Here is a 23,390-nt window from a genome sequence, read left to right on the forward strand (position 1 = left end):
CTATAGAAGTGAAAATGAAACGCAGACCAGTTTATGCTCTGTAGGATTGTAAATAAGAAAAAGTCATATAAAATTTATTTTTGGAGAGAGAAAGAAAGGTCTAGACTTACCCAGATTCATCAACAACTGGTGCCTGGTCGAAACCCTTGTCTCGGAGGATTTCAATAGTTCGTTCACAGGTGACAGTTGGTAAGACAGTCAAAGGTGCAGAGAGGCTTAACTCTTGAACCTTGAGGTGCCACCACCTGGAAAAAATGGAAAAGAAGTGCGTGCATTTGTGGACTAAAGAGAAAAGGAAAATTATAGCCAAGATGCCAGAAACATTTTCTCTAAAAAGAATTACATAAATGAGAAAATGTGCATTGATTACTCTACTTGGCTGCTTATCACATTATATCTCCTTAAGGCATTATATCTCATTCTTGAAGCATTTTTAGCTCCTGGAGATGAATTCTCTCCTCAGATGGCTCTTTGTTCTCTTTTACCATACCAGACAGACTAGGTAGAATGCCAACTGTCTTGAAGTGCCAGAATACTGGCATTTGGAAATCTGGAAAAGGTTTTCTTACCATGGCTTAGTAATCATGATATCTTCTTCCTTCATAAATCCCTTCTGAAGCATCCATTTGTCACTCAGAAATTTTGACCTATTAATCATCGGAGAACCAAAGTTAGCAATTTCTGGAAGATTTAAAGACCTCCACAGTAACTGTTTCCTATGTGCTGTGCCTCAGTGAAATATGAGGAATTGACTCAAAGTCTGAAATCCCAAAACTATAGTTTGAAGAGCAAGTGAATTGATGAGGGTTGGAATGTTCTGAGATGTACTCTCTTACAACCCAGAATTAATTGAATAAGGTTGTGAAAAGCAAGACTATTACTAAGGTGTCACAAGAAAATCCCTCTTTCTTCTCTTCCTGAGTGTTCTGTCTCTCTCTCCTCCTGTTCTAGGACAAACACACCACAACTAAGCAAGTCCAGGGAACCTCTGGTCACAGATCTGCTGGCCATAAACTGGCCTTAAAAACTGCCAACAAAGCAGCTGTAATCACTGGATCCCAGTAGATGCTGTTGGTCCTCTCAAAGACTTCTCAAAGACATCTGCTGGTGGGACTGATTACAAGCACTCTCTTAAGTTTCTAGGTAGGATTCCAAGTCTGGATTTATATCCTGAGCTCTGTGTGATTCAGGTCCTTGGTGCCCATCATTTGTATTATCTGAGATGGCTAGAAGCAGCTATCAGTCAGAATACATACAACCCATGCCTGGAGTTTTCCTGGGATTTAGAGCGGAAAAATACTGCTGCCATCAGCAGATGTATTCAGAACACATGAAAACCAGGGTTACTGATATGGCATTATAAAGGTCATCCACTTTTCCTACGACATCTCTATTCAAGGCTACAAGTGAACATAGACCCTTGGGACCAGAATCAGCTGTCACAGGAAAGGCAGACCACTCACTGGTGATGTGGTACCAAATCTAGAACCGCTAAAACACACACACACACACACACACACACACACACACACACGGTTGAAGGAAGGAGGAAAACAAAAAAAAGGTCAGGTAAGGAGAACCTTCTTACATGTAATTCCTCACAGAATCAGGCAAAATGACCACACAGCGCTGACCCTCCTTCAGTTCTTGGGCAGCCTTTATTGCAATGGAGATCGTGCTGCCAGAGCTACCACCTGCCACAAAGAGCCAAGTAATTAAACATAACTTACTATAACTCACATTCACAATTATGATTAACTAATCCAGGGTGCAATCTATTGGCTGCATTAAGGATTCATAACCTCAAACCTATGGACTACAGATGGCTTTTGATGTAATAAATCACTTTTTTTTCTTTGCACATTCCTTGGCATTGTCCTCCTTTAGGATTGGGATGTAAATTGATCTTTTCTGATCCAGTGGCCGCTGGTGCGTTTTCTAAATTTGCTGGCATATTGAATGTAGCACTTTAACAGCAACATCTGTTAGGGTTTTAAATAGCTCGGCTAGAATTCCAACACCTGCACTAGCCTTCTTGTTAGCAATGCTTCCTAAGGTCCACTTGACTTCATTCTCCAGGCTGTCTGGCCCTAGATCAGTAACTGCACCATCGTGGTTATCAGTGAGGTTAAACTCTTTCTTGTATAGTTAGTTCTTTTGTATGTTCTTGCCGCTTCTTCTTAATCTCTTGTTTCTGTCAAATCCCTACCATTTTTGTCCTTTCGTGTACCTCCCACATTGTAATACAGTCCCACAAAGAGACATCGATTCACTGGTGTCACCAGATTCTACCCGCGATGCCCCAGGTCTACCTCTTCACCATTACCTCTACAGGTTTTCCTCCTTTACCTGTCTTCTTGTGTACAATTAGAAAGAAGTTTCTTTTTGGTCATTCTGTTGCTCTTGCTTTCCTTGCTTGCTATATTTATTTATTCCTCCTGCATTTTTGTTGTTTGGGGTGTTCAATAAGCGAATAATGTTTTCAAGTCCGGTTTTCTTTCTAAAAATGTTTCAAATGCCTCTTTATTACTAAACATGCATCTTTTTTCATTTATGTTTAAGCTCGTATTTGCAGGGAACATTGTCCTGGGCTGAATCCTGAGCTCCATTGTTCTTCAGAACACCTTTCCTTCAGAATTACTTTTCCTTTGTATTTGAAAGTCTTTCTCCTGATTGCTTGCAGAGCTTGTTTCTGAACAAATTGTTAAATTTACCTACTATGTGTCTTGGAGTTTATAGCCTTAGGTTTTTTTTTTTTTCTGGAGGTGGTCTGTGTATTCTTTGAATTGGTATTTCATTTTCTAATCCAATCCAACCCAAACATTTATTAAGCACCTACTATGTGCCAGACACTGTGCTAAGTGCTGGGGATACAATTAATTTTTTTTTTTAAAGACCGTACATGGCCTCAAGGAACTTACAATCTAACGAGGGAAGACCGGAAAGCAAAGATGAGGAGAGACCAGGGTGTACCTAGTGTGAGGGCATCCTGGTGCATGGAGCTGACACCAAACAGAGCACCAGATGCAGAATGGAGTGAGCTGAAAGTTCAGTGTCTTCTATTAAGGAAGGCACTGGGAAGAGTTTGGTATTCCACTCTCCAGCTCTCCAATCAGAGGAGAAAGGAGACTGAGTGAGGTGGTGTCAATCAACCAAGGCTTGAGTTAGCAGCATGGGATGAGATTAGAATTAATGAACTAACATGGAAGGGTCAAGAACATCTATGTTCAGAAGTGCTGGGCAGTTCACTTCTATTATTTCCTGCACTGTGCATTAATGTTTTTTGTCCTTTTCTGTTCTTCTGGGAGACTATGATCCTTAGATTGTCTCTAGGCATCCTGCCTTCAAGAACAGTATGTTTTGTTTGCACAGTGAGCATATTTTTAAAATATTATTTTTTGCCTTTTTTTTCCTTCTAGATTATTCTTCACTCTATTGTTCCCTCTTTTGTTTCTTAGGTGAGACTTGCCATGGCATATTTCAGTTTTTCTATTCTGGTGGTTATTTTTGCTGTGTAGGCCATAAATTCTTGTTTCATTCTCATTTCTCTTTTAAACCACTCAGGAATACTGTTATGGCTCCATATTATTCCCACATTTCACAGAGTCCTCTTTCTCAAAGGTTGGATCATTTTCCTTTGTTTTGCAATATTTATTCATAGATGCCTGAACTCATATACTAGATCTGTTGGCCATGTTTCCTTCTTTTGTTAATATTTTCCCTGTTGATTTATCTGTTTATGTTCAAGGTCTTTGAGTTTTCTTCTTCCTGAGATTTTTGGTAATTTTAGTCTTTCCCTACCCACTCATTTCCCCCTATTTACTTTCTTACTTTGTCCCCTCTGATGGTGGTGGTGCGGTGGATTGCAAAGCATCTCAGGTTCCTCCGATGCTAGGCAATTAATTCAAGGTTAACCAGCATGGGTCTCTGCCCAAAGTGATTGTTGGGTGGTCAGAACGGACTCTATCTTTCCCCTCAGGCTTAGTGGAGTGCCACATAGACACACCTCCACAGCCACCTACATATTGTGTCCTATCCTCGTCCCTTCTTGTCCTGCTCCCTTTGTTCCTCAGTCCTTTGCCCCATTGGTGCTAAAGGGTTGTCTACTCCAGCACTAGCCACACAGAGCCTTGCAGCCCTGGTACTATGGGGTTGTGGCCCCTAACAAGCTTTTGCTCCTGAACTGCTGTTGCCCATCACTTGCTATCTGTCCCTGCCTGGGCAAACTTCCCCAGCCTGGAGCTGGGGTCTTCATGGCACTGGATAGAGGGAGGAGGAACCGGGGTGTGAGGTTGAATTTTGTTTCAAGTCTTAGCCAATATATCCTCTCCTTGGGTCTGCTATTGCAGCCTCAATGCTGGTAGAGTGATAAGTAGGGAGGGGTGCCATGTGAGCTTAGGGTCAGTGAATGTCAGTTCATGGGTTTTCTGTTTTTTAATTTCCTTTTGGTTTCTGGATGTCCTAGACCACAGAGACAGCTGGAGTTGCTTTATCATCTTTGGTACATAATTTCTGTTTTAGAGAGGTTGGAGAGGTTGTGGGAATTAGAAAAAAAATCTCTATCTTGTTGCTCACACGACCCAGAATGACAGTTTTTAAAAATTCTTTACATACATTGTCTCAGCACTACTTCAGACTGCTGTGAAATAAGTGTGTAGACAGGTATTGTCCTCATTATACAGATGGGAATACTGAGGGTCAAAAACAGTAAGTGACTTGTCCAAAGTCAAACAGCTAGTGTCAGAGGTGGAATATAAAATCAGATCTTCATGAATCTTAGTCCAGCTCTCTATCTACAATTTTAAAATGAAAATGGAGAGACCATTGTTCTTAACTTTAGAGATCTAACCTAACCCTCAGATTTTATCGATGAAGGAAATGAGGTTAAATCTTGCCCAATGATCCTAGGTTTTACCTGGCCTAGTTCATCTGCCTTCTAGTCCTATGATCCCAGAACACCATACTGCCTTTAACCTTACCCAATCTGTGAAGCGAACACAAAGTGAACACAGTGTCTCTGTGGACAATAAGAAGGCCATTATCTCCTTGGCCATCGCACCATGAAAATAGACTCTTTGCTCTGTAAAATGAGATGTAGCTATACCTACTTCAGAGAGCATAAAGTTAAGAGTTGGGTTTTTTTTTTCATTAAAGAATGCTTATGTTTAAAAATGCAAGGCAGGAAGCAAAACAACTTTTATAACAAATTTTGGAAACATTTGCCTATTAAAAAAAAATAAAAGTAATATTCCTTCCCCAGAATCCTATTTCTTTTCTGTCCTGTACACAGCACATAACTCAAAGTAGGGCTCAGTGATTTATTTGCTGACTTACCACAGAGTAATCCTTCTTGGGCAATTAACATTCGAGCAAAAGCAAAGGCCTCCTCATCATTGCTCTTGTACCACTTATCCACCACCTACAACCAGGTAAAAAAGAAATGAAGTACTGTATTACAGTTTTGTGGCTATGCACTCTATGTGTTTTAGGTGGGTGGGAGTGGCACAGGGACAGCAACAGTGATGTCACATTGAAAGTTTCACAGAACATTTTACATACATTGCCTCACTGAGATACATTTTCTCACAGAGAGATGCGGCTAGATGGCTGAAATTGGCTAGAACTCCAGTGGGATAGTTAGTTGCCAATTAGCCATTAGCCATTAACTTCCTCTGATTGGGCTGGTTCCTTCTCCGTTCTCTGGTTCGGGTTTGAAAACAACCCTAGTGGCCCTTTCATCACAAGGAGACTGTCAGATGTAACCCTAGTCTAGTCCCTCAAGTCCAAAATGTTTTCCATGAAATCATCTGTACTGCCTAGACCAGATGTTTTTACCCTCTCCAAAAGCTCCCTCACTAGAGTCATAATACCTTTTCTAGCAACTGGACCCACTCATAGTAGTTTGTTCTTGTCTTTTTTTGGTGGGGGAGGGGAGAAGGCAGGGCAATTGGGGTTAAGTGACTTGCCCAAGGTCACACAGCTAGTAAGAGTGTCAAGTGTCTGAGGCTGGATTTGAAATCAGGTCCTCCTAACTCCAGGGCTGGTGCTCTACTCACTGCACCACCTAGCTGCCCCTGTTCTTGTCTCTTGCCAAAATTCAGTTCCTGCCATTTGAAAGTCCATATTCTCTATCCTCCAAACCTGTGCAATGCCTTCTTTCCATTTATTTATCATAGCACAACTGTCCTTTATGAGGGAACAAAGTCCAGGCTAGAAAGCAGGTGTCCTGGACCTTAATTCAATCGATCATTTTAAGTTCTTACTTATTCTTTAGGCCAAGAGCTGGGACTAGGATGTAAACACTACACTAGTGTCCAGGGAAACATTTCTAGAGGATGAATTCCTCTAATCCTAGGAGATGACGGGAGAAGGGTAAACACTGACATCTGCCCTCCAAAACCAAACCTTGTCACTTGAAGACTCCCACCACACATCCATAACCCTTATGAACATAGGTGGAGAGGACACAGAAGGGTACAGAGAGTATGGGAATGAGAAGACAGTGACAGAGAAAGGTAGACGAGTGGCTTATACTGACTTCTCATACTCCTATGGTTTCCCTATCCCTCTGCATACACTTTTGGCTTCCTGCTCTTTCACAACAGTTATTGCTGAAGACTTTTTCAAGAGACTCCTGAGAATCTACCTAACCTCCCTAAATGGATCTCACCATCAAATCTCACCAAACCTGCAATTCAGCTTACCTTCCTGTCTAGTACTGTGGGGATGAAATCATACCCAATGCCCTCCACTTCATATGCTGTTCTGTCAGTCTGGTTCAGTTCTTCTGGCTCAGCAAGGATAGATCCTTCTGGATCGACACCAATGATCTGAAGAGATTTTTCAAAATAAGTTTCAAGATTGATGTCTTTTTAAGTTCCCGTATAAATATACAAAATAGTCATCAGAAGCACTATGAAAAGCCTTAATACGTGCCTACTTGAGTATGATGTCAGGTTACTTCACAGGAATGAAGTTTATGGTCTAAGATTCACAATACTCACACGAACGTACTAAGGAAGGCTAAGCATTTACATTAAGTGCAGACATACTGCCAAGTCCTGTTTTAGCCTCCTCTAATAAAGACAAATCCCCGCGCCCCCTCCCCCCAAAGCCCTCTATCTTAGCAGCACACCTGGAATTCGACAATGTATTAGTGAATTGAATCTAATACTCACCTGTGTTAGCACTTAATCTATAAATCTTAAATATTTCTAGTAAATTTTCTTGTCTGATACTCTGAAATAGGGTTAGACATTGTTTCTTCAATTTTCCAGGTAGCCTGATTATTTTTATATTAACTTAAGTGGTTTTTAAAATGTGTTTTGTTGTATTTGCCACTCCATCCTGAAGCAAGATGATGCTATTTCTTAGTGACCCAATTGTTTAATTTCTATTTTTCCATGGATATTTCAAAGTTGTTGAGTTTCATGATTACCTTATCCTGTTCCTTCTTTGCTAATTTCTTAAATCTATTTAGAGTTTATTGGCCACACGGATGTTTTATTTTTGTTTTTTTTGGGGGGGAGGTAATCTCAGCTTTGCTTTGGTCTCATTGATGTTATTTTATATTTGAGGATGATATTCGGTATCAGATTTCTCTTGTGATCTCTCATTCTACCATTTTCCTGGAAATCTCTCCATCTATCAGAGACATAACTAGCAATTCTGATGCCTAGGGAAAATACCACAAACCTGAGGTGAAAAATATCCTCCCATGAAATTTTTTATTTTTTGGTGGGGAGAAGGCAGGACAATTGGGGTTAAGTGACTTGTCCAAGGACACACAGCTAGTGAGTATGTCAAGTGTCTGAGGCTGGATTTGAACTCAGGTCCTCCAGACTCCAGGGTCGGGGCTCTACTCACTGCATCACCTAGCTGCCCCTCTCCAATGAACTTCTTAAGAAAAATTAAATTCTGTTGAGCAGGCAGGCAGGGTGTATGTGAGTGGGTGGGGTGGGGGTAGGGAGAAATCTCACTTGGGAGATAGAGGGGAAGTGATAGGGACATGTTATCTGATGGCTTACTATTTTAACTACTCTTGCTAATAAGGTGTTAAACTTAGTTTTTTTTTAATCTGCTAAAGGAATACATATATTGTTGTCTTCTAAATTTTGATGTCCCACGACAAATCTATTGATTCACTCTTAGTTTTTCCACCTATATCTCTACATATCTTTCAATCAGGCAAATAAAATCTAAACCTCTTGGGAAGAGACTGACAACTAATGTCATAATATCTGACATAGACAATTCAGAGTTACGTAGCAGAAAGGAGTTTCCATACAAAGCTTATATTAATGCTATCCTTCAGGAATAGTTATTGAAATGTTTAGGTTCCCATAGTACTTACTTTGCATCCTGGGCATTTCTCCTTCAGCTTCCTGGCAATACCTGTAATTGTGCCCCCTGTGCCGGCAGAAGCTACCAACATATCCAATTTCCCTGTGGTTGTGGAAGAAGTTAGAACAGCACAGTAAGAAAATCTTTAGACCATCTCCTCGTTCAAATTTTGCTTAATTGGAATATAACTCACTCAAAAAGCTTGCCAAACCCAAAGTGAGGCAAGTAACCAAAGAAAAGACATATTAAAAATATAGGAAACTCAGACAAAAAGAGTTCTTTATTCTTTCTAATCCTACAAAAGGAAATTCTTAATAGTGGTTAGAAAAAAATCAGTTGGTTTTCCTTCAATTATTAAAAAGGATAATGATTTGTGCCAGATTTCATTGTCCCTTACTTCACTAGCTTCATAAGAACTCCCACTCTTGGAGACAGGTTTGAGCAGAGGTCAAGAACAGGTATGTGGGTACCTGGATCAAAACTCAGAGTTTTGGGGCCAAATCAAAGCAAACCAAAAAAGAATCCAATAATGAGGCAATTAACTTAATGTTGCTTGTCTCTAAGATAGAAAACAGGGTTTAAGTGCTGCTTGATGTCAGTGCCAGAGCTGGAATGACAGGAGAGCTCATTACCCTCTTGGCAAACTATAATCTCTTCAGAAGTACTGCACACATTCCTTCTCCCTAAGGGAGATTTTATCAAGTAAATCAAACAAACAAAAATACTCCCACCATCACATTCTTTGCCTTGGCTTCTACGAAAATACCCAACGAAGGCTTATGAATTTTTCAAAATTGGCCTAACCTCTTATGAGGTCAATAGAAAAAAATTATTATTTATGGTTTACAAATTAGCAAATTGAAACAGGGGAAGAATAAATGGCTCCCAGCAAATCAGTAGCAACCAGGCATAAATCCCAGGGAAGGACGTCCATACCATCGCATTGTTGCAAAATCTCCTCGGCAGTGCTGTCATAGTGAGCGAGGGGATTACTGGCATTTCGGTACTGTGTGGGAACATGAAGGAATGGAGAAACAGAATTGTAAGGCAAGTTGAAGGAAAATAACTAAAGTGCTCTTGCAAAATGCTCATTGCCTAAAAGAATGGAAAAGTTGACTTTATTTCTTCATCTAATCCAATCCTCTCAGCTTACAATAATGAAACTGAGGTCTAGAAAGGTTAAACAATTTGCCCAAGGGTCACCCAGAGTTAGAAATAAATACAGTTAGGATTATAAATATCTCTAGAAAACATTCGTCCTCATGTCCTTGAACCACTTAAATTCCCCAGGTGTTGATGTATAATAGTTCACATTTCTAAAGTATTTTAAAGCTCCCGACAATAACACTATGAGGTAGGCAGTACAGGTATTACTCTTCCCATTTCACAGATGAAGATGGAGGCCCAAAGAAATTAAGGGACTTGCCCAACTACACAGTTAATAAGTGTCAGAGCCTGGATCCTTCTGTTATAACATAGCTACCTGACAATTAGGTCAAGCACTTCCTGAAAATCTATTTCCTTAGGCTCAAACTCAAAGCTGAAAACAAGTAATATGGAATGGCTTAATGTGAAGAGCTTATGTAAGAAGAATATCCCATGGCCTTTACACAATATTCATTTCAGTCTAAACAAACAACAATTAAATGTAAAAATACTGACAGACTAATATTTACTTGATTTATATAGCAGACATAGTCCCTAATTCCAGTTGAATAAGAGGCTGAGATGTAGATTTGAAACATCAATGAGGGGCAGCTAGGTGGCACAGTGAGTGGAGCACCAGCCCTGGAGTCAGGAGGACCCGAGTTCAAATGTGGCCCTAGACACTTGACACACTTACTAGCTGTGTGCCCTTGGGCAAGTCACTTAACTCCAATTGCCCTGCCTTCCCCCCTCCAAAAAACCAAACAAACCATTAATGAACTGACCAGAGTAGAAAACCGATTGAGTGGAGAGTACAGAAGGCCTAAGTCCAATTTGATAAGTATTGGTTACACACTTAATTTGATAAGCAGACAAACAAAAACTATACCATCCCTCCCAGGCCCAATGGGACTGGAAAAAATATGAGTCAAGACAGAAATCGGTCGCCAGTTATTTATTGTGAGTAATACTGTGCTTGCAAATACTGGAAGACCAACTCCTGGAGAAAAGTCTAAGAGACCTGAGAGATACTCATGCTTCCCTTCCATGCCTTTCACCAAGAACCCTAAGGATTAATGTGATCTCAGAATCAGACACATAAACCAAGGCCCACTACCACAGCTGTCATTAGCTCCAAGTGTACGGTCAGGCCTTACCTGGTCCAAAATGTGAGAATTGGGAATCTCATTTTTCAGTCGCCACGCTACCCCCACATGAGATTCAGGGGAATCAAACCTGGCATTTGTCGGAGTTCTCACAATTTCGGCTCCCAGTGCTCTCAGAACATCCACCTAAATCAAAGAGTACATTGACATTGAGAGTAGTCTGGGTCGGTCAAGAAGACATATATTCTATATGAAAGAGTGTTGGGAGTGCTTGGATCAGTACTGTTTAAAATTAGGAAATGTAGCTTTAACAATGATTTATTCACTATTGCCTGAGCAACCAGTCTGAGTAGATTTGGGCAAACCTACCTTTTCCATACTCATTTTCTCTGGCATCACAATGATGCAACGATACCCTTTCACAGCTGCGGCCAGAGCCAGCCCAATTCCTATAAGGTAAACACACGACAAAAGGAGTTTAAAGAGGGGACTAGTAGACTATGCAACCACCCTTTAGGAATGACGCAGCACTGGGAGCCCTATAAGCCACTGAAAAGAACATACTCTCTCTGCAGAATTTAAAATCCTTTCAAGGATAAGTCCAAAAAATACACAGTGGAAATGCCTTAATGGAAAGAGATTTTTTGGAATTTCAAAATATAAATAATTTGAGCCCCTAGTCCCAGTCCAATAAGAGGCTATGACTCAGATGAAAAATATTAATGAACTGACTAGACTAGAAAACCAATTAAGTGGAGGGCACAGAAGGCCTCAGTCCAATTTGACAAATATTTGTTACACACCTAATATCATAATCACTATACAAAGTACAGAAATACAAGATGTAATCTGACTCTCTCTCTTTTTTTTTTTGAAGGGGGAAGGCAGGGCAACTATGGTTAAGTGACTTGCCCAAGGTCACACTGCTAGTAAGTGTGTAAAGTGTCTGAAGCCAAATTTGAACTCAGGTCCTCCTGACTCCAGGGCTGGTGGTCTATTCACTGCACCACCTAGCTGCCCCCTACAATCTGACTCTCAAAGAGCTAAAGATGTAGGTGGATAGAATTAGGAAGTAAGGTCAAGGCAACATATAGTCAAATATATAATAACGTGATACAAATGATAGGAACATGAGCTAAGAAAATGCCAAATAAGAGAGAGATCACAATAAGGTTGGCTTTGCCAGGAAAGAAGTCTTAGGAAACCTTGAGTTGAGCCTTGAGGGAAACAGAAGAGTTGAATTATCAGTGAAGATGGGAGAAAGTACACAAAACTTGCTGTTTGTACTTTCTCACTGACTTGGTAGCTGAAACACTGAAGGCAAGGAAGAGTAAAAAAAAAATCACAACTTTTCATTTTTGTGAAAGAAAGCAAGCAATGTTGAAAGACAACAGAACTTTGGTCAAGGTCAAAAACAATCATGACTTCAAAAGACTAATAGTGAAGCATGGTTTCACTGGGCAGGTATGTATGGAATGAATCATACACTGTCCAAAATTGCCATTGTGTGGATTTGTTGTTAAATTGTGCTTTTTTTGTTGTTGTTCCAAGGGAAGGGTCTAAGAAGGGTGGGGGTGGTGGGAGGACTAGGAAAGAAGGAAGGGTCTAGTACTGATAAAACTGACCAGTATTTCCAGAAGTTGGCTCAATGATTGTATCTCCAGGTTTCAGAATGCCTGCTCTTTCTGCATCTTCTACCATTCTCAAGCTGATTCGATCCTTCACGCTCCCTCCAGCATTGAAGAATTCACACTTTGCCACTGGGGAAGGCCGACAGAGGATTACAGTTTACATGGTTCTGATTTGGATGAGATCAGCCTATCTCCTTCAGAATTTTCTTTAGGATTCTGCCAAATTCAGTTCTGAATGCCTACAACCACAGGGCCCAAACTACTTTGGGAGACTGTTGCTAAGCATCCACTTTCAGGAATATTTTACACACTCAGATTTTCTTCAGTTACATCTGGTGACATTTCCATCATTTGAATATTATTATGGTGCTTAATGAGAATATAAAGATTTAGCTGCTTCATTCTGTCCAACACAATCACACATTTATCACAGAAGAGATCACTGATCCCTTCACTATACTCATAAGGGTATCGGGACCCAAAGATTAAGGGGCTGATCAGTAGTGTCAAATGCTAGAGAGATCAAGAAAAAGGGCTGAGGAAAAGGTCATTATGGCCGCCTTCTCCTCCTAAATACTTCAACCTCCCTGATTTTCATGACACCACTCTCTTGGCTCTCCTCCTATTTGTCTGGCCTCTCTAAGTCGCCATTGTCCTTGTCCTACTCTCATTTATTAACATACTCCAGGGCTCTGTCTTCTTTCTCATGTCTCTTCTTTCTCTAGATGATTCCACCTCTTCCTTCTTTCATCTCTGTGCAGATGACTCCTGCTCTATATATCTAGCCCTAGTCCCTCTCCTAAAATTCAGACGTGCATCACCAACTGCTTAGTGGAACCTCCAACTGGACTTCTCATAAGTATCTCAAACTTAAAGTGTCCAAAATAGAATTCATTAACTCTTCTCTAAAATGCTCCCCTGTTTCTAACATCCCCAGTTCTATTGAGAACATCACAATCCTTCCAGTAACCCAGCTTCAAACTAAGAATCATTCTCAACAGTTCCTCCTTCCCCATCCAAAGATTTTCTAAGTTAGGTCAATTCTATTTCCACAATGTTTCTCCCATCTGTCCCCTTCTCTCACAAAAGCTACCATTCTAATTTCTTGCCTGGACTATTACAATAGCTTCCTATACTTATCTTCCCACCTCTACTCTCTCTTCTCTATAATTCATCCTTCACATAGCATAGATCTGAGCATATCATTCCGCTGCTCGAGAACCTTGCCTCCAGGATGAAATACAAGCTCCTTTGACATTTAAAGTCCTTTTTAAACAGTTTGGCTTTTGACCTCATCATTCCACCAAAACTGCCCTCTCAAAAGTTACCAATGATCTTTTAATTGCCAAATCAATAACATTTTCTCAATCCTTATTCTTCTTGACCTCTCTACAGCCGGTGACACTGTTGATCTGTTGATCACCGCCCCACCCCCCACCCCTTTTCTTGACACTCTCTTCCCTCAAGATTTTCAGGACATCATCCTCTCCTGGTTCTCTTCTTACCTACCTGTTCATTCCCTCTGTCTCCTTTGCTGTATCCTCATCCACGGCATGCCCTTAACCAGTGCTGGGCCATCTTCTGTTCTCCTGCTACACTACTTCAGTTGGTGATCTCACTAGCTGCCATAGATTTAATTATCACCTCTATGTTGATGATTCTCAAATCTACCTTTCCTGCCCTAACCTCGCATCTATAACTGCCCTTCAGACAATTCAAACTGGATGTCCAGTAGACATCTGAAACTCAACATGTCCAAAACTGAATTCATTATCTTTCCTCCTAAACTCTTTTAAGACTTCCCTACTACCATACAGCCAGTCTCCCAGGCTTATAACTTAGATGTCATCCTCAACTTTTCACTATTTTCTCCCCCTCCCCCCACATCCAAACTGTTGTCAAGGCCTGTTGACTTCACCTTTGCAACATCTCTCGAATACATCGCCCTTCTCTCCTCTGATACTGCCACTACCCTCATACAGGCCCTCATCACCTTATGCCTGGACTACTGCTATGGCCTGCTGGTGTGTCACTCCAATACTTCCTCCATGCAACCACTAAAGTGATTTTCCTAAAGCATAAGCCTGACATATCATTCTCCTTACTAAGTAAATTCTATTGGCTCCCTATCACCTCCAGGATTAAATATAAATCCTCTATTTTGGCATTCAAAGCCCTTCATAACCTAGTTCTCTAACCCCAACCTCCCCAGTCTTTTTATATCTTACTCCCTGCCACACACCCTTGGATCCAGGGATACTGGCCTCTTTGTAGTTCTTTGAACCAGACACTATCTCTCGACTCTGGGCGTTTTCTCTGTCTGTCCCCCATGCCAGAGATGTTCTCCCTCCCTCAACTTTGCCTCTTGGCTTCCCTGGCTTCTTTTAAGACCCACCTAAAATTCCACCTTCTACAGGAGGCTTTTCCCAAGCCCCTCTTAATTCTATTGCCTTCTGTTTGTTATTTATTGTTTATCCCGTATACAGTTTATTTGTACATATTTATTCGTATATTGTTTCTCCCATTAGATTGTGAGCTCTTGGAGTGCAGAGACCACCCTTTGCCTCTTTTTGCATCCCTAGCATTTAGCAAAGAGCATAGCACATAGTAGGGCTTTAATAAATATTTACTGATTGATTCACTTACATCATGGACCAGCCACACCTGCTTTCTTGCTGTCTCATGGATACATTTTATCATCGTCTCTGAATTTTTGTCCCAACAATCTTCCACTTTACAGAAAGATCAAGTGCTACTTCCTGGAAGAAGCCTATTCTGATATGACTCAGGGGCTAATGGCCTCTTCCAAAAACTAGTTTGAATTTTTTTTTAAGTTTTCTTTGAATAAATTGTTTATCCCCAACAGAACTTAAGCTCCTTATAGTCAGAGACTATTTCATTTTTCTGTTTGTACTCTCAGCACATAACAAAGTGCCTGACACATAGTAGGCACTTAACATTGAAGCAGGGCAGCTTTGAATGTTACATATTTAAATTGTTATGTAATTAAAAGGAGAAGCAGGCTATACTAGAGAGAGATTTGTGGTTTCCCGTGCAGCCCTCTTCTTCTGTTCTACTTTGTCTAGGGAAATGTTCATTTTATTCAATGTGTATTAACTTCAGCACCAGCAGGGTTTTGTCCATAGCATGAAGATTTAGTTAGAACATATTAAAATCATTACAAAGACATTGGTTGTGTGCAATATTCCTGTAACCCCCAACTACCACGTTGTTGTTCAGTTGTGACCCACTCCTCATGATCTCATTTGGGTTTTCTTGGCAAAGATACTAGAGTGGTTTGCCATTTTCTTCTCCAGTTCATTTAATAGATAAGGAAATTGAGGCAAACAGGGTTAAGTGACTTGCCCAGGGTCATGCTGCTGGTAAGTGTCTGAGGCCAGATTTGAACTAAGGAAGATACGTCTTCCTGATTCCAGGCCTGGGTACCACCTTGCTGCCCCAAAACTGCCCTAGGTCTTAATAAGTTTTCAACTTCTCTAAAAAGCTAAAATACTCACAAAGTTCACATTTCAGTCCAAAATTCTTCCCGATCTTATTGATTCTGACCATAGGGGTATCCCCAATTTTCTTCAAAATATCAGGAATGACTTTCGGTGTCTTTGACCTGAAGAAACCAATTTGTACATGTAATCAGAAGAAAAAAGAACCTACTGGATTTAGCAGCAACTGAAAACACATTTTTATTGTCCTATGGTGACAGTAAAATTATCACATGGATAGAGATATATTTATAGTCACTACCAATTTTTAAAAGTGCAAATAAAAACAGCTTTAAGATATGCCTATCAGAATCACAGCTTTTCAGAGTTGGAAGGGAATTCTAGTCCAACCCAGACCTGAACAAAATCCCCTCTACAGCTAGGGAGAAAAAAGCTTATACTCCAACCTGGTAATTTCACTGTTAGGGATCATTTCTTGGGGGAGGAAGAAGCTGTTGGATCTATGACTTCATGTGTATAAAGACCTCCATGTGTGAAAATGTACTCTACCAATGCAGATTAGCAACTCATCTATAATTTACAAATAAGCGAATTAAAGAAACCATTTCCTCCTTTCTTCTTCACTCTCCATCTGTGTGGAAAAAAATCCCAACTTCCCAATCTCCTTTACTCAGCTTCAACACACAGGGAAATTCATACCCTTGATTTCAACAACAATAAAAAATCCATCTACTCTACATATGCCTAGTTATTCAGATAGCGTCTCTCCCATTAAAATGTGAGCTCTTTGAGAACAAAAATTTTTTTTTTGTTTTGCTGTTGTTTGTATCTCCAATGTGTTGCAGCACAGAGGTTATCACATAGTAAAGACTTAATTAATGCCTATTGATTGGTTGAAATACCTTTATCAGATCTTAACTTCTATCACTTCGTTCTAGCCCTATTCTTGGTCTTCCCTGGGACCTTCAATCCTTTCATCTCTCAATATTCTCCCAAACAATTGTCTCTAACCCAACTCTGCAGATGTCTGCAGAATTTGCTACTATGGACTACCACCACCTTCTCTCCTCATCCCTTGCCGGTCTGTTTGCTCTTTCTCAGTCTCTATTGATTCATAGACAACATTTTACACCCTAACTGTGGGTGTATTGCCTTCGAGAGAAAACTCAATATTGTTGGGAATATTATAGAGGGAATTCTTCATGTGGAAAATGAATCCTTTGTGTAAGGTCACATGGCTAGTAAGTGATCAACAGGAACTAGAAAACAAGGTCTTTCAATGTTCTATTATTATGTCTTCCTCTGCCTCATTTTCCCAAACACATCCCATCTTTTAAAGCCCATTGTCTCCAAACCCACATACTTACCTCTTTTCCTCTTAATTTGTTCATGTCAATTTATATCATTTACTGAATAACAGCCATTTGGGAAGTTTCTGTCTTTTGGGTGAAGTTTGGAGGTGTGGACAGGTTTTGCTTCTGTCTAGTTATTTTATGTTAATTGGTTCATTTCTGGCTAGGTGCTCCTGTACATTTATCTTTTCTCTATCTTCTCCCACCCTCCTTTTCAGCCTCTTTTTAATGTGTTGTCTTTCCCCATTTGAATATAAGATCCTCAAGGGCTCTTTTTTTTGCTAGTATTTGCATTCCCAACATTTAGGACAGAGCTCAGCACATAATACATGCCTCAATAGATGCTTGTTGACTTGACTCACATTGGTGCCCAAAGAGAATTCTACCCAAAGAGTCACCACACCAGTGACTCACTCTGGTGCCCAAAGAGAATTCAACTGCTGTTGCTAAGGATTAAAATAGTGGCATGGGTTAATTTGGAGAATTTCAAAAATGAAAATGCTTACAAGGAGACATGATGATGAGGAGATTCTGAGACAGGTTTGCCTGGCTCCCAAGTACACTTGCTAGGGTTGTCAGGCCGTATCCACTTTCGTTCCTTCTCAACTTTGTTCCCACAGTTAGCCGGTGTCTCTAGGTTCACATTCTCCAGCTTGCTGCTAGAGAGATGAGGGCAAACCTTGGTTTCCCTCTCGATCTGGGAAGGATCACGAGGCATGCTATAAATAAGCTAAGGACAAAAAGAACAAGCAGAAAATATTCCATTTAAGATTAGCCCTACATTTAAAAAATTATTTGCCTTTTTAAAGTTTTTTTTTAATGTCATGTTTTTTTTACATTACACTATGATCTGGATATACTTCTTCCCATATTCTTCATTCACAACCCCAGCCTTCCCTTGAAACAAAGAAAAACAGTTAAGCAAAACTGATCACATTGCAACTACTTATGAAATATTCTTTACCAACTCTCCTTATCTCTTCTCCAGCAAAGATTGGTCATAATTTAAAAGCTGGGATCAGTCATATTGTTCTTTTTGTTGACATCCTTGTCATTACCCATGTTGTTTTATTATTTCTACTTCAGTTCATACACGTCTTCTCATACTTCTCTGATTTTTCTTATTCCTCATTTTTTTACTGGCACAACATTCAATTGTATTAATATTCCAAAATTTGTTCAGCCACTCCTCAATCAACAGGCACATACTTTGTTTCCAGTTCTTTGCTACCACAAAAAATACTGCTATGCCTCTATAAATGGAATCTTTTTTTCTTTGACATCCTTGGTGCATATGCCTAGATATTTTCTTTAAAAAGTTGGTGATCATCTGTTCCTTTCCTTCAAAAGACTGAAAAGCATTTAACAACCAATTCCTTCCAGTTAAAGCGCAGTAATGCACAACTGATGCTAGGTACATTTGGATCTAAATTAGACACTTCATAGGGACGTACACAACAATAAAATATTTCCCCCTTACTAACCTTTTGGAAGCACTTATTAGATGGTCCATATTTATTTGTAAAATGTCAGAGCTAGAAAAGACCTAAGAGATCTATCATCTAGCCCTATCCCCTTCATCTTACTGACTTAAGTGTTTGATATATATGTATGTATGGCATTGTAAACCTTAAAGTGTTATATAAATATTGGCTATTATTTTAGTGGTTCTCCTCTGCGCCCCATGCTTCCCATTAAGCTTTAAGGGGGAAAGAGACAAATGAGACAGGAGAAAAGGAAAGTTCTATATAGGTATACAAACACTCCTAGAGTTTCTTTTTCCTTTGCCCTTGAAGAGATTTGGAGTCTGCTATGCCATTCCACTATTTCCACATTGTCAGTGGTGGTGGCAACTGTTGGTTGGGGTCACTGTCAATGCTGCTAGATAGAAAGCAGCAGGGTCAAAAAATAAAAAATTAAAATTAAAAAAAAAAAAAAAAGAAAGCAGCAGGGTCAGGAAAGGAGGCCCTGGAGAAGGGTTCAAGGCACTGCAGCGGTGAATGCAGCATGACAATGTTGTGGAGAAGAAACTACCAAAAGCCTCTGAGCTTCTGCTCAGGACTGATGACATCAGGCTGGGGTATCGATCCTTCCTCTCTGGCAGCACATACAGCAAATACACAATCTCTTCCCTTGATCTTACCCAAGACTTATGGGCCAGGAGGAAGTTTTACTGGGGAAGACTATCAAGCAAAGTAATTTCTTTACAGCCACATTCTGTGCTCTTTTTCTTTTCTCCTCTTTCTTTCTCCAACTTTCCCCTTTCTCTCACTCAGGAGAAGTGTTTAAGAGAGTGGTAACCAAAAAGATTATATCCCAAAACAGCTTCACAGAAGGAGCTCATTCCTTGATTGTTCAGTTCCTCTGAGAATCTCTATTTTAAAGAAGCACCTAGGCCAGTTACGTTGACCACTTCATTGATTTCTGGGTTCCACTCCTGATTCTCTGGACATCTTTCTCCGCCATTACCCCACAGTCTCCTTTACCCTAGAAGATACTTCCTCCCTGTGGCTTTCTTACCCTGGAAGATCTCTCACTCATTTGGTTGCTTCCTCCAATTGCTAAGTTCCTCCCATTTTTGAGGAACTGCCTAGGCCAGCCATGCTCACTCCCATCATTCCTCTTGAGTCTCTCTACTTCTGACTCACCTGACTTCCCCACCATGCCCCAAAGCAAGAGCCTCCTCCACTCCTTCCAGCTCCCTTCTATGTACTGTCTCTCCCCCATCAGAGTGAAAACTTCTTTGTATTTGCATTTCTGGTGCTGATGAATAGTAGGTGCTCAATAAATTTTTGTTGACTTGACTTTGAGGTATGGCCTCAGGAGATTTAGCTCTGTACCTTTCCAGAAGAAGGGGAGGGGTGGAGAAGAATAAAGTAACAGCAGGGCAACTTTGACCTCAATAGCAATACTTGCTGGTTACAAGAACAATATTTCATTTTGTTTTTTCCAAACTCTGTATTGAAACAGTGGGTCAGTGCCAGTCCCAGAATGCCAGCTCCACTGGCCTCTGAATCGTGGAGGGGAAGGGGGAGAAGTCTAAGAGCTTGTAAGAAGATGTGTCCTCTAGTGAGCAGTGGTGATACCATAGCCTTTGGGAAGTCGAGCAGATGGGCACTGACTACCCTGTACTGAAATACTACTCAGCTGGTGGCTGAAGGTAATGCCACCTGGTGGTCAGACTATGCACTATACTCCCTTGCTAGTTAATTCACAACCTGCTTTTTCTGAAGGTTTACAAGCAGAGAATGGGCCATCTGTGCAGTGTCTTATTCAGTGGTATCAAACTCAAATTGAAATAGATCCCTGAAGGCCACATATTTACTTAGAAAACCTCAAATTAACATAATCTGTGCTGCATTATGTTTTATTTATTTTGTTAAACATTTCTCAATTACATTTTAATCTTGTTCCCCCTGACAGTCTGCTTTATGTCACCTGAGATACTCACAAGTACATGCCGGCCTGTGTAACTGTTAGCCACATAAGAAAGAGGAAATAACTCATTCAAGGTCACACAGCTAGTTAGCTCATGAAACTATGACTCAGGTAAAGACTAATAGAAAGGCATATGAATTTGGTGCAGAGAGAAAAAAAGTATGCCATTAGATTGGTATACTATACAACAAAAGGGGCAGATGGCATGGAAGACACTTCTCTCTTCTGGACTTTGTGGATGGCCAGAGAAATAAGTATTAATAATAACTAAAACTTTATATTGTGCTTCAAGGTTTGCAAAGCACTTTCATCACAATGACACTGAAACAGAGCTAATACAAATACCATTCTCCACTTTATTAAGGCTTTAAGAGGGTAAGTAACTTGTCTATGGTTCCCTAACCAACAAGTAAAGGGCTACCTTGGGAAGAAGCTAAGATATTAACTAATTAATCGAGAAACAAGCATACGTCCAGGCATGGTGCTAAGAGTTAGGAATACAAAAATAAGACTGACTGAACAGTCACTGCCTTCAAGAAGCTTCTCAGGGGAATAACATGGACACATAAGAGTTAAACACAAAGTATATTTGTGGTAAATACAAAGACAATGGGGAAAGAGCACAGGAGGAAAAGCCTGAAATAGGCAGCTGCATTTTTGAGTTGAGTTTTAAGAAGGCTAAGGATTCTAAAAACTGGAGATGAGGAGAACATGCACTCCAGGTGTGAGGGAAAGCTTGAGCAAAGGCATTGAGATGGAAGATAGAATATTATGCACAGGGAAGAGCAAAGCACACAGTGACCATGCCCAAAAATGTCTCTTTTTGTACTTTGAGTCCATCATTTCTGTTAGGAGGTGGGCAACATCCTCTGGAAACATGTTAATAATTGTTTTGATCAGAGTTCTTTCAAAGTTGTTTTTTTTTTAAATAATATTTTTGCCCTCCAATATTCTCACAATTGTCCCCTCCAATTTCCTCTATATATACAATCAATTGAATTTAGCTGATTTTCCCATCTTTGTTCACTTGAGTTTTTCTTTTTTGGAGGAAGGCAGGGCAATTGGGGTTAAGTGACTTGCCCAAGGCCACACAGTTAGTGTCAAGTGTCTGAAGCTGGATCTGAACTCAGGTCCTCCTGATTCCAGGGCCAGTGCTCTACTCACTGCACCACCTAACTCTGCCCCTTTAGTTTCTTTTCTATATCTACTACATGCACGTCTGTGATATGGTTTCACCTGTTCTTGACTAAGAAAAGTTTATTTTTAGGATCTCTATGAGTTTCTGACACTGTTCTTTATTGTCCCTCCATTTTCATCCTTAAATATCCTTGGGATGACTTCACTTGGTTGAATCTCCTGCAAAGCTTTCTTTGAACCTATTTTACCCTTCCCTGCTTCTCTGTCCTTTATGAGATCATGATGCTCATAAATGTCCATCATCCTTCTTCATAAAATTTTACAAATGAGTTCATATAGTAACAGAGCGTTGCCTTTGGCAAAATTCCTTTCCACATGCAAGACAAAAGTCTGCTGATTAAAGTACTTTCTGTGCTCTTTTGGTATTCTCGTTGTGGCATTTAATTTATAGTGGTTAAACTCCTGTATAAAATTACTGTGATCTTGCTCTTTCAGCCCATTTCCTGTTTTTATTATGTTTCAAATGTATGCCATATCTCTTCCCATTATTATTCTTTCTTCTCACTAGTTTTGATCTTAGCTTTGAATAAGTTTAATGATCCGATAACTACCACCCTGATAGGCCTTTTCCTGTCTGTTAAAATAGGATCTATTTCATTTATTGTGGTGTTACTTCGTGCTCAATATATCCAACAACCAGCTCTTTTCTCAAAGATAATGATTTAAAGATGTGAAGTTTTTGGAATCTACGTCTCAGATTTCTCTCGTTCTTTCTTTCTGAACCATATTGCTTTCCAATATCTTTCTCCCTCTCACCTTTTCCCATGTCTGCAATGAAGTGACCAAGTATCAGACGGTATGTTGCTTAAATGTGGAGGCTTTCATTAAGTTCTTGGTAGAATTTCTCTACCTCATCCCCACCAACTGATGTTGAATAAGCCACAATTATTTTCATGGTATTTTTCGTTGAGTTGCTGTTGTTGCAAATATTTGTTTATTGGTACTGCCACATATGATGATCAAATATCGCATGAAATAACGTTTCTTATTGCCTCTGGATGTATAAGACCCACTCCACCAGCTCCTTTCTTTGCCTTTCCAAGGAATACCTATGAGCCATCTTCCCATTTAAGGGCAATTTCTTTTTTCTGGTTTCAATTATAGGGAGAATGTCAAGATTACTAATGAATGATTCAGCTCCTTCAACAATATGTTTACCTGTTGCCTCACTGAACAAGGATCTCACTTCTGGAGTATCAATAATCAAATTCAGGTTTATGAACAGTCTAAAACTTGTATGATTCTTAGCCCCTTCTGCTTTCCTTCTCATCAGTCTGCCATGTTCACTGATAAAGCAGAAGAAGTCTACAGGAGATGAAGGACCAGTATGTATTTTTATTTGTTCCATGGGTTGCCATGGCCAAAAAATATTATCAGTAAGAGACCCAGAAGATAGCCTATGGCAGAGCTAAACTTGGAGCACAGTAGAACCTGCCAGAGCTTATGCTTTCTCCTCTGAGAGCTCAAGATCACCTCCATATCAAAACAAAGCATCAGAGTAGTGCTTTATGAAGGTCTGGTGAGTAGCACTATGTAAATAGTATAGTAAATCCTTGTCATTTAGCTGACCAGCTCTTCCTCCTGGATATTTTCTCATGCCGGGGTTTTTGCAACACTGCTCTATCATGATTCTTTTCTACCTATAGAAGGGATTCTGCTCAGTCTCCTTTACAGTGTCATCAGCTGACCTCTCTTTATGCAAGTGACCCTGGACTC

General features: G+C 40.1%; 1 protein-coding gene across 5 annotated transcripts in view; it reads right to left on the reverse strand.

The window, feature by feature from the left end:
* The window catches only part of CBS (cystathionine beta-synthase), a 41,256-nt gene that overhangs the window by 12,407 nt on the left and 5,459 nt on the right, over nt 1-23,390 (reverse strand). For 3 of the 5 annotated variants that reach the window (XM_036745006.1, XM_036745003.1, XM_036745007.1), the window contains exons 2-13: nt 17,546-17,769; nt 15,745-15,851; nt 12,221-12,355; nt 10,965-11,044; nt 10,647-10,781; nt 9,280-9,349; nt 8,354-8,445; nt 6,705-6,830; nt 5,335-5,419; nt 1,589-1,694; nt 570-647; nt 111-245 (exon numbers count right to left, since the gene is read on the reverse strand). In XM_036745006.1, coding sequence (XP_036600901.1) covers nt 111-245; nt 570-647; nt 1,589-1,694; nt 5,335-5,419; nt 6,705-6,830; nt 8,354-8,445; nt 9,280-9,349; nt 10,647-10,781; nt 10,965-11,044; nt 12,221-12,355; nt 15,745-15,851; nt 17,546-17,757 — 1,361 coding nt within the window. In that variant the 5' untranslated portion in view covers nt 17,758-17,769. Of the gene's footprint in view, nt 1-110; nt 246-569; nt 648-1,588; nt 1,695-5,334; nt 5,420-6,704; nt 6,831-8,353; nt 8,446-9,279; nt 9,350-10,646; nt 10,782-10,964; nt 11,045-12,220; nt 12,356-15,744; nt 15,852-17,545; nt 17,770-17,876; nt 17,937-23,390 lie in introns of all 5 variants that reach the window. The other 2 variants (XM_036745004.1, XM_036745005.1) reach the window with 2 other exon arrangements.

The sequence above is a fragment of the Trichosurus vulpecula genome, chromosome 2 (assembly GCF_011100635.1).
Source record: "Trichosurus vulpecula isolate mTriVul1 chromosome 2, mTriVul1.pri, whole genome shotgun sequence".
In the NCBI taxonomy this organism is placed as follows: Eukaryota; Metazoa; Chordata; class Mammalia; order Diprotodontia; family Phalangeridae; genus Trichosurus; species Trichosurus vulpecula.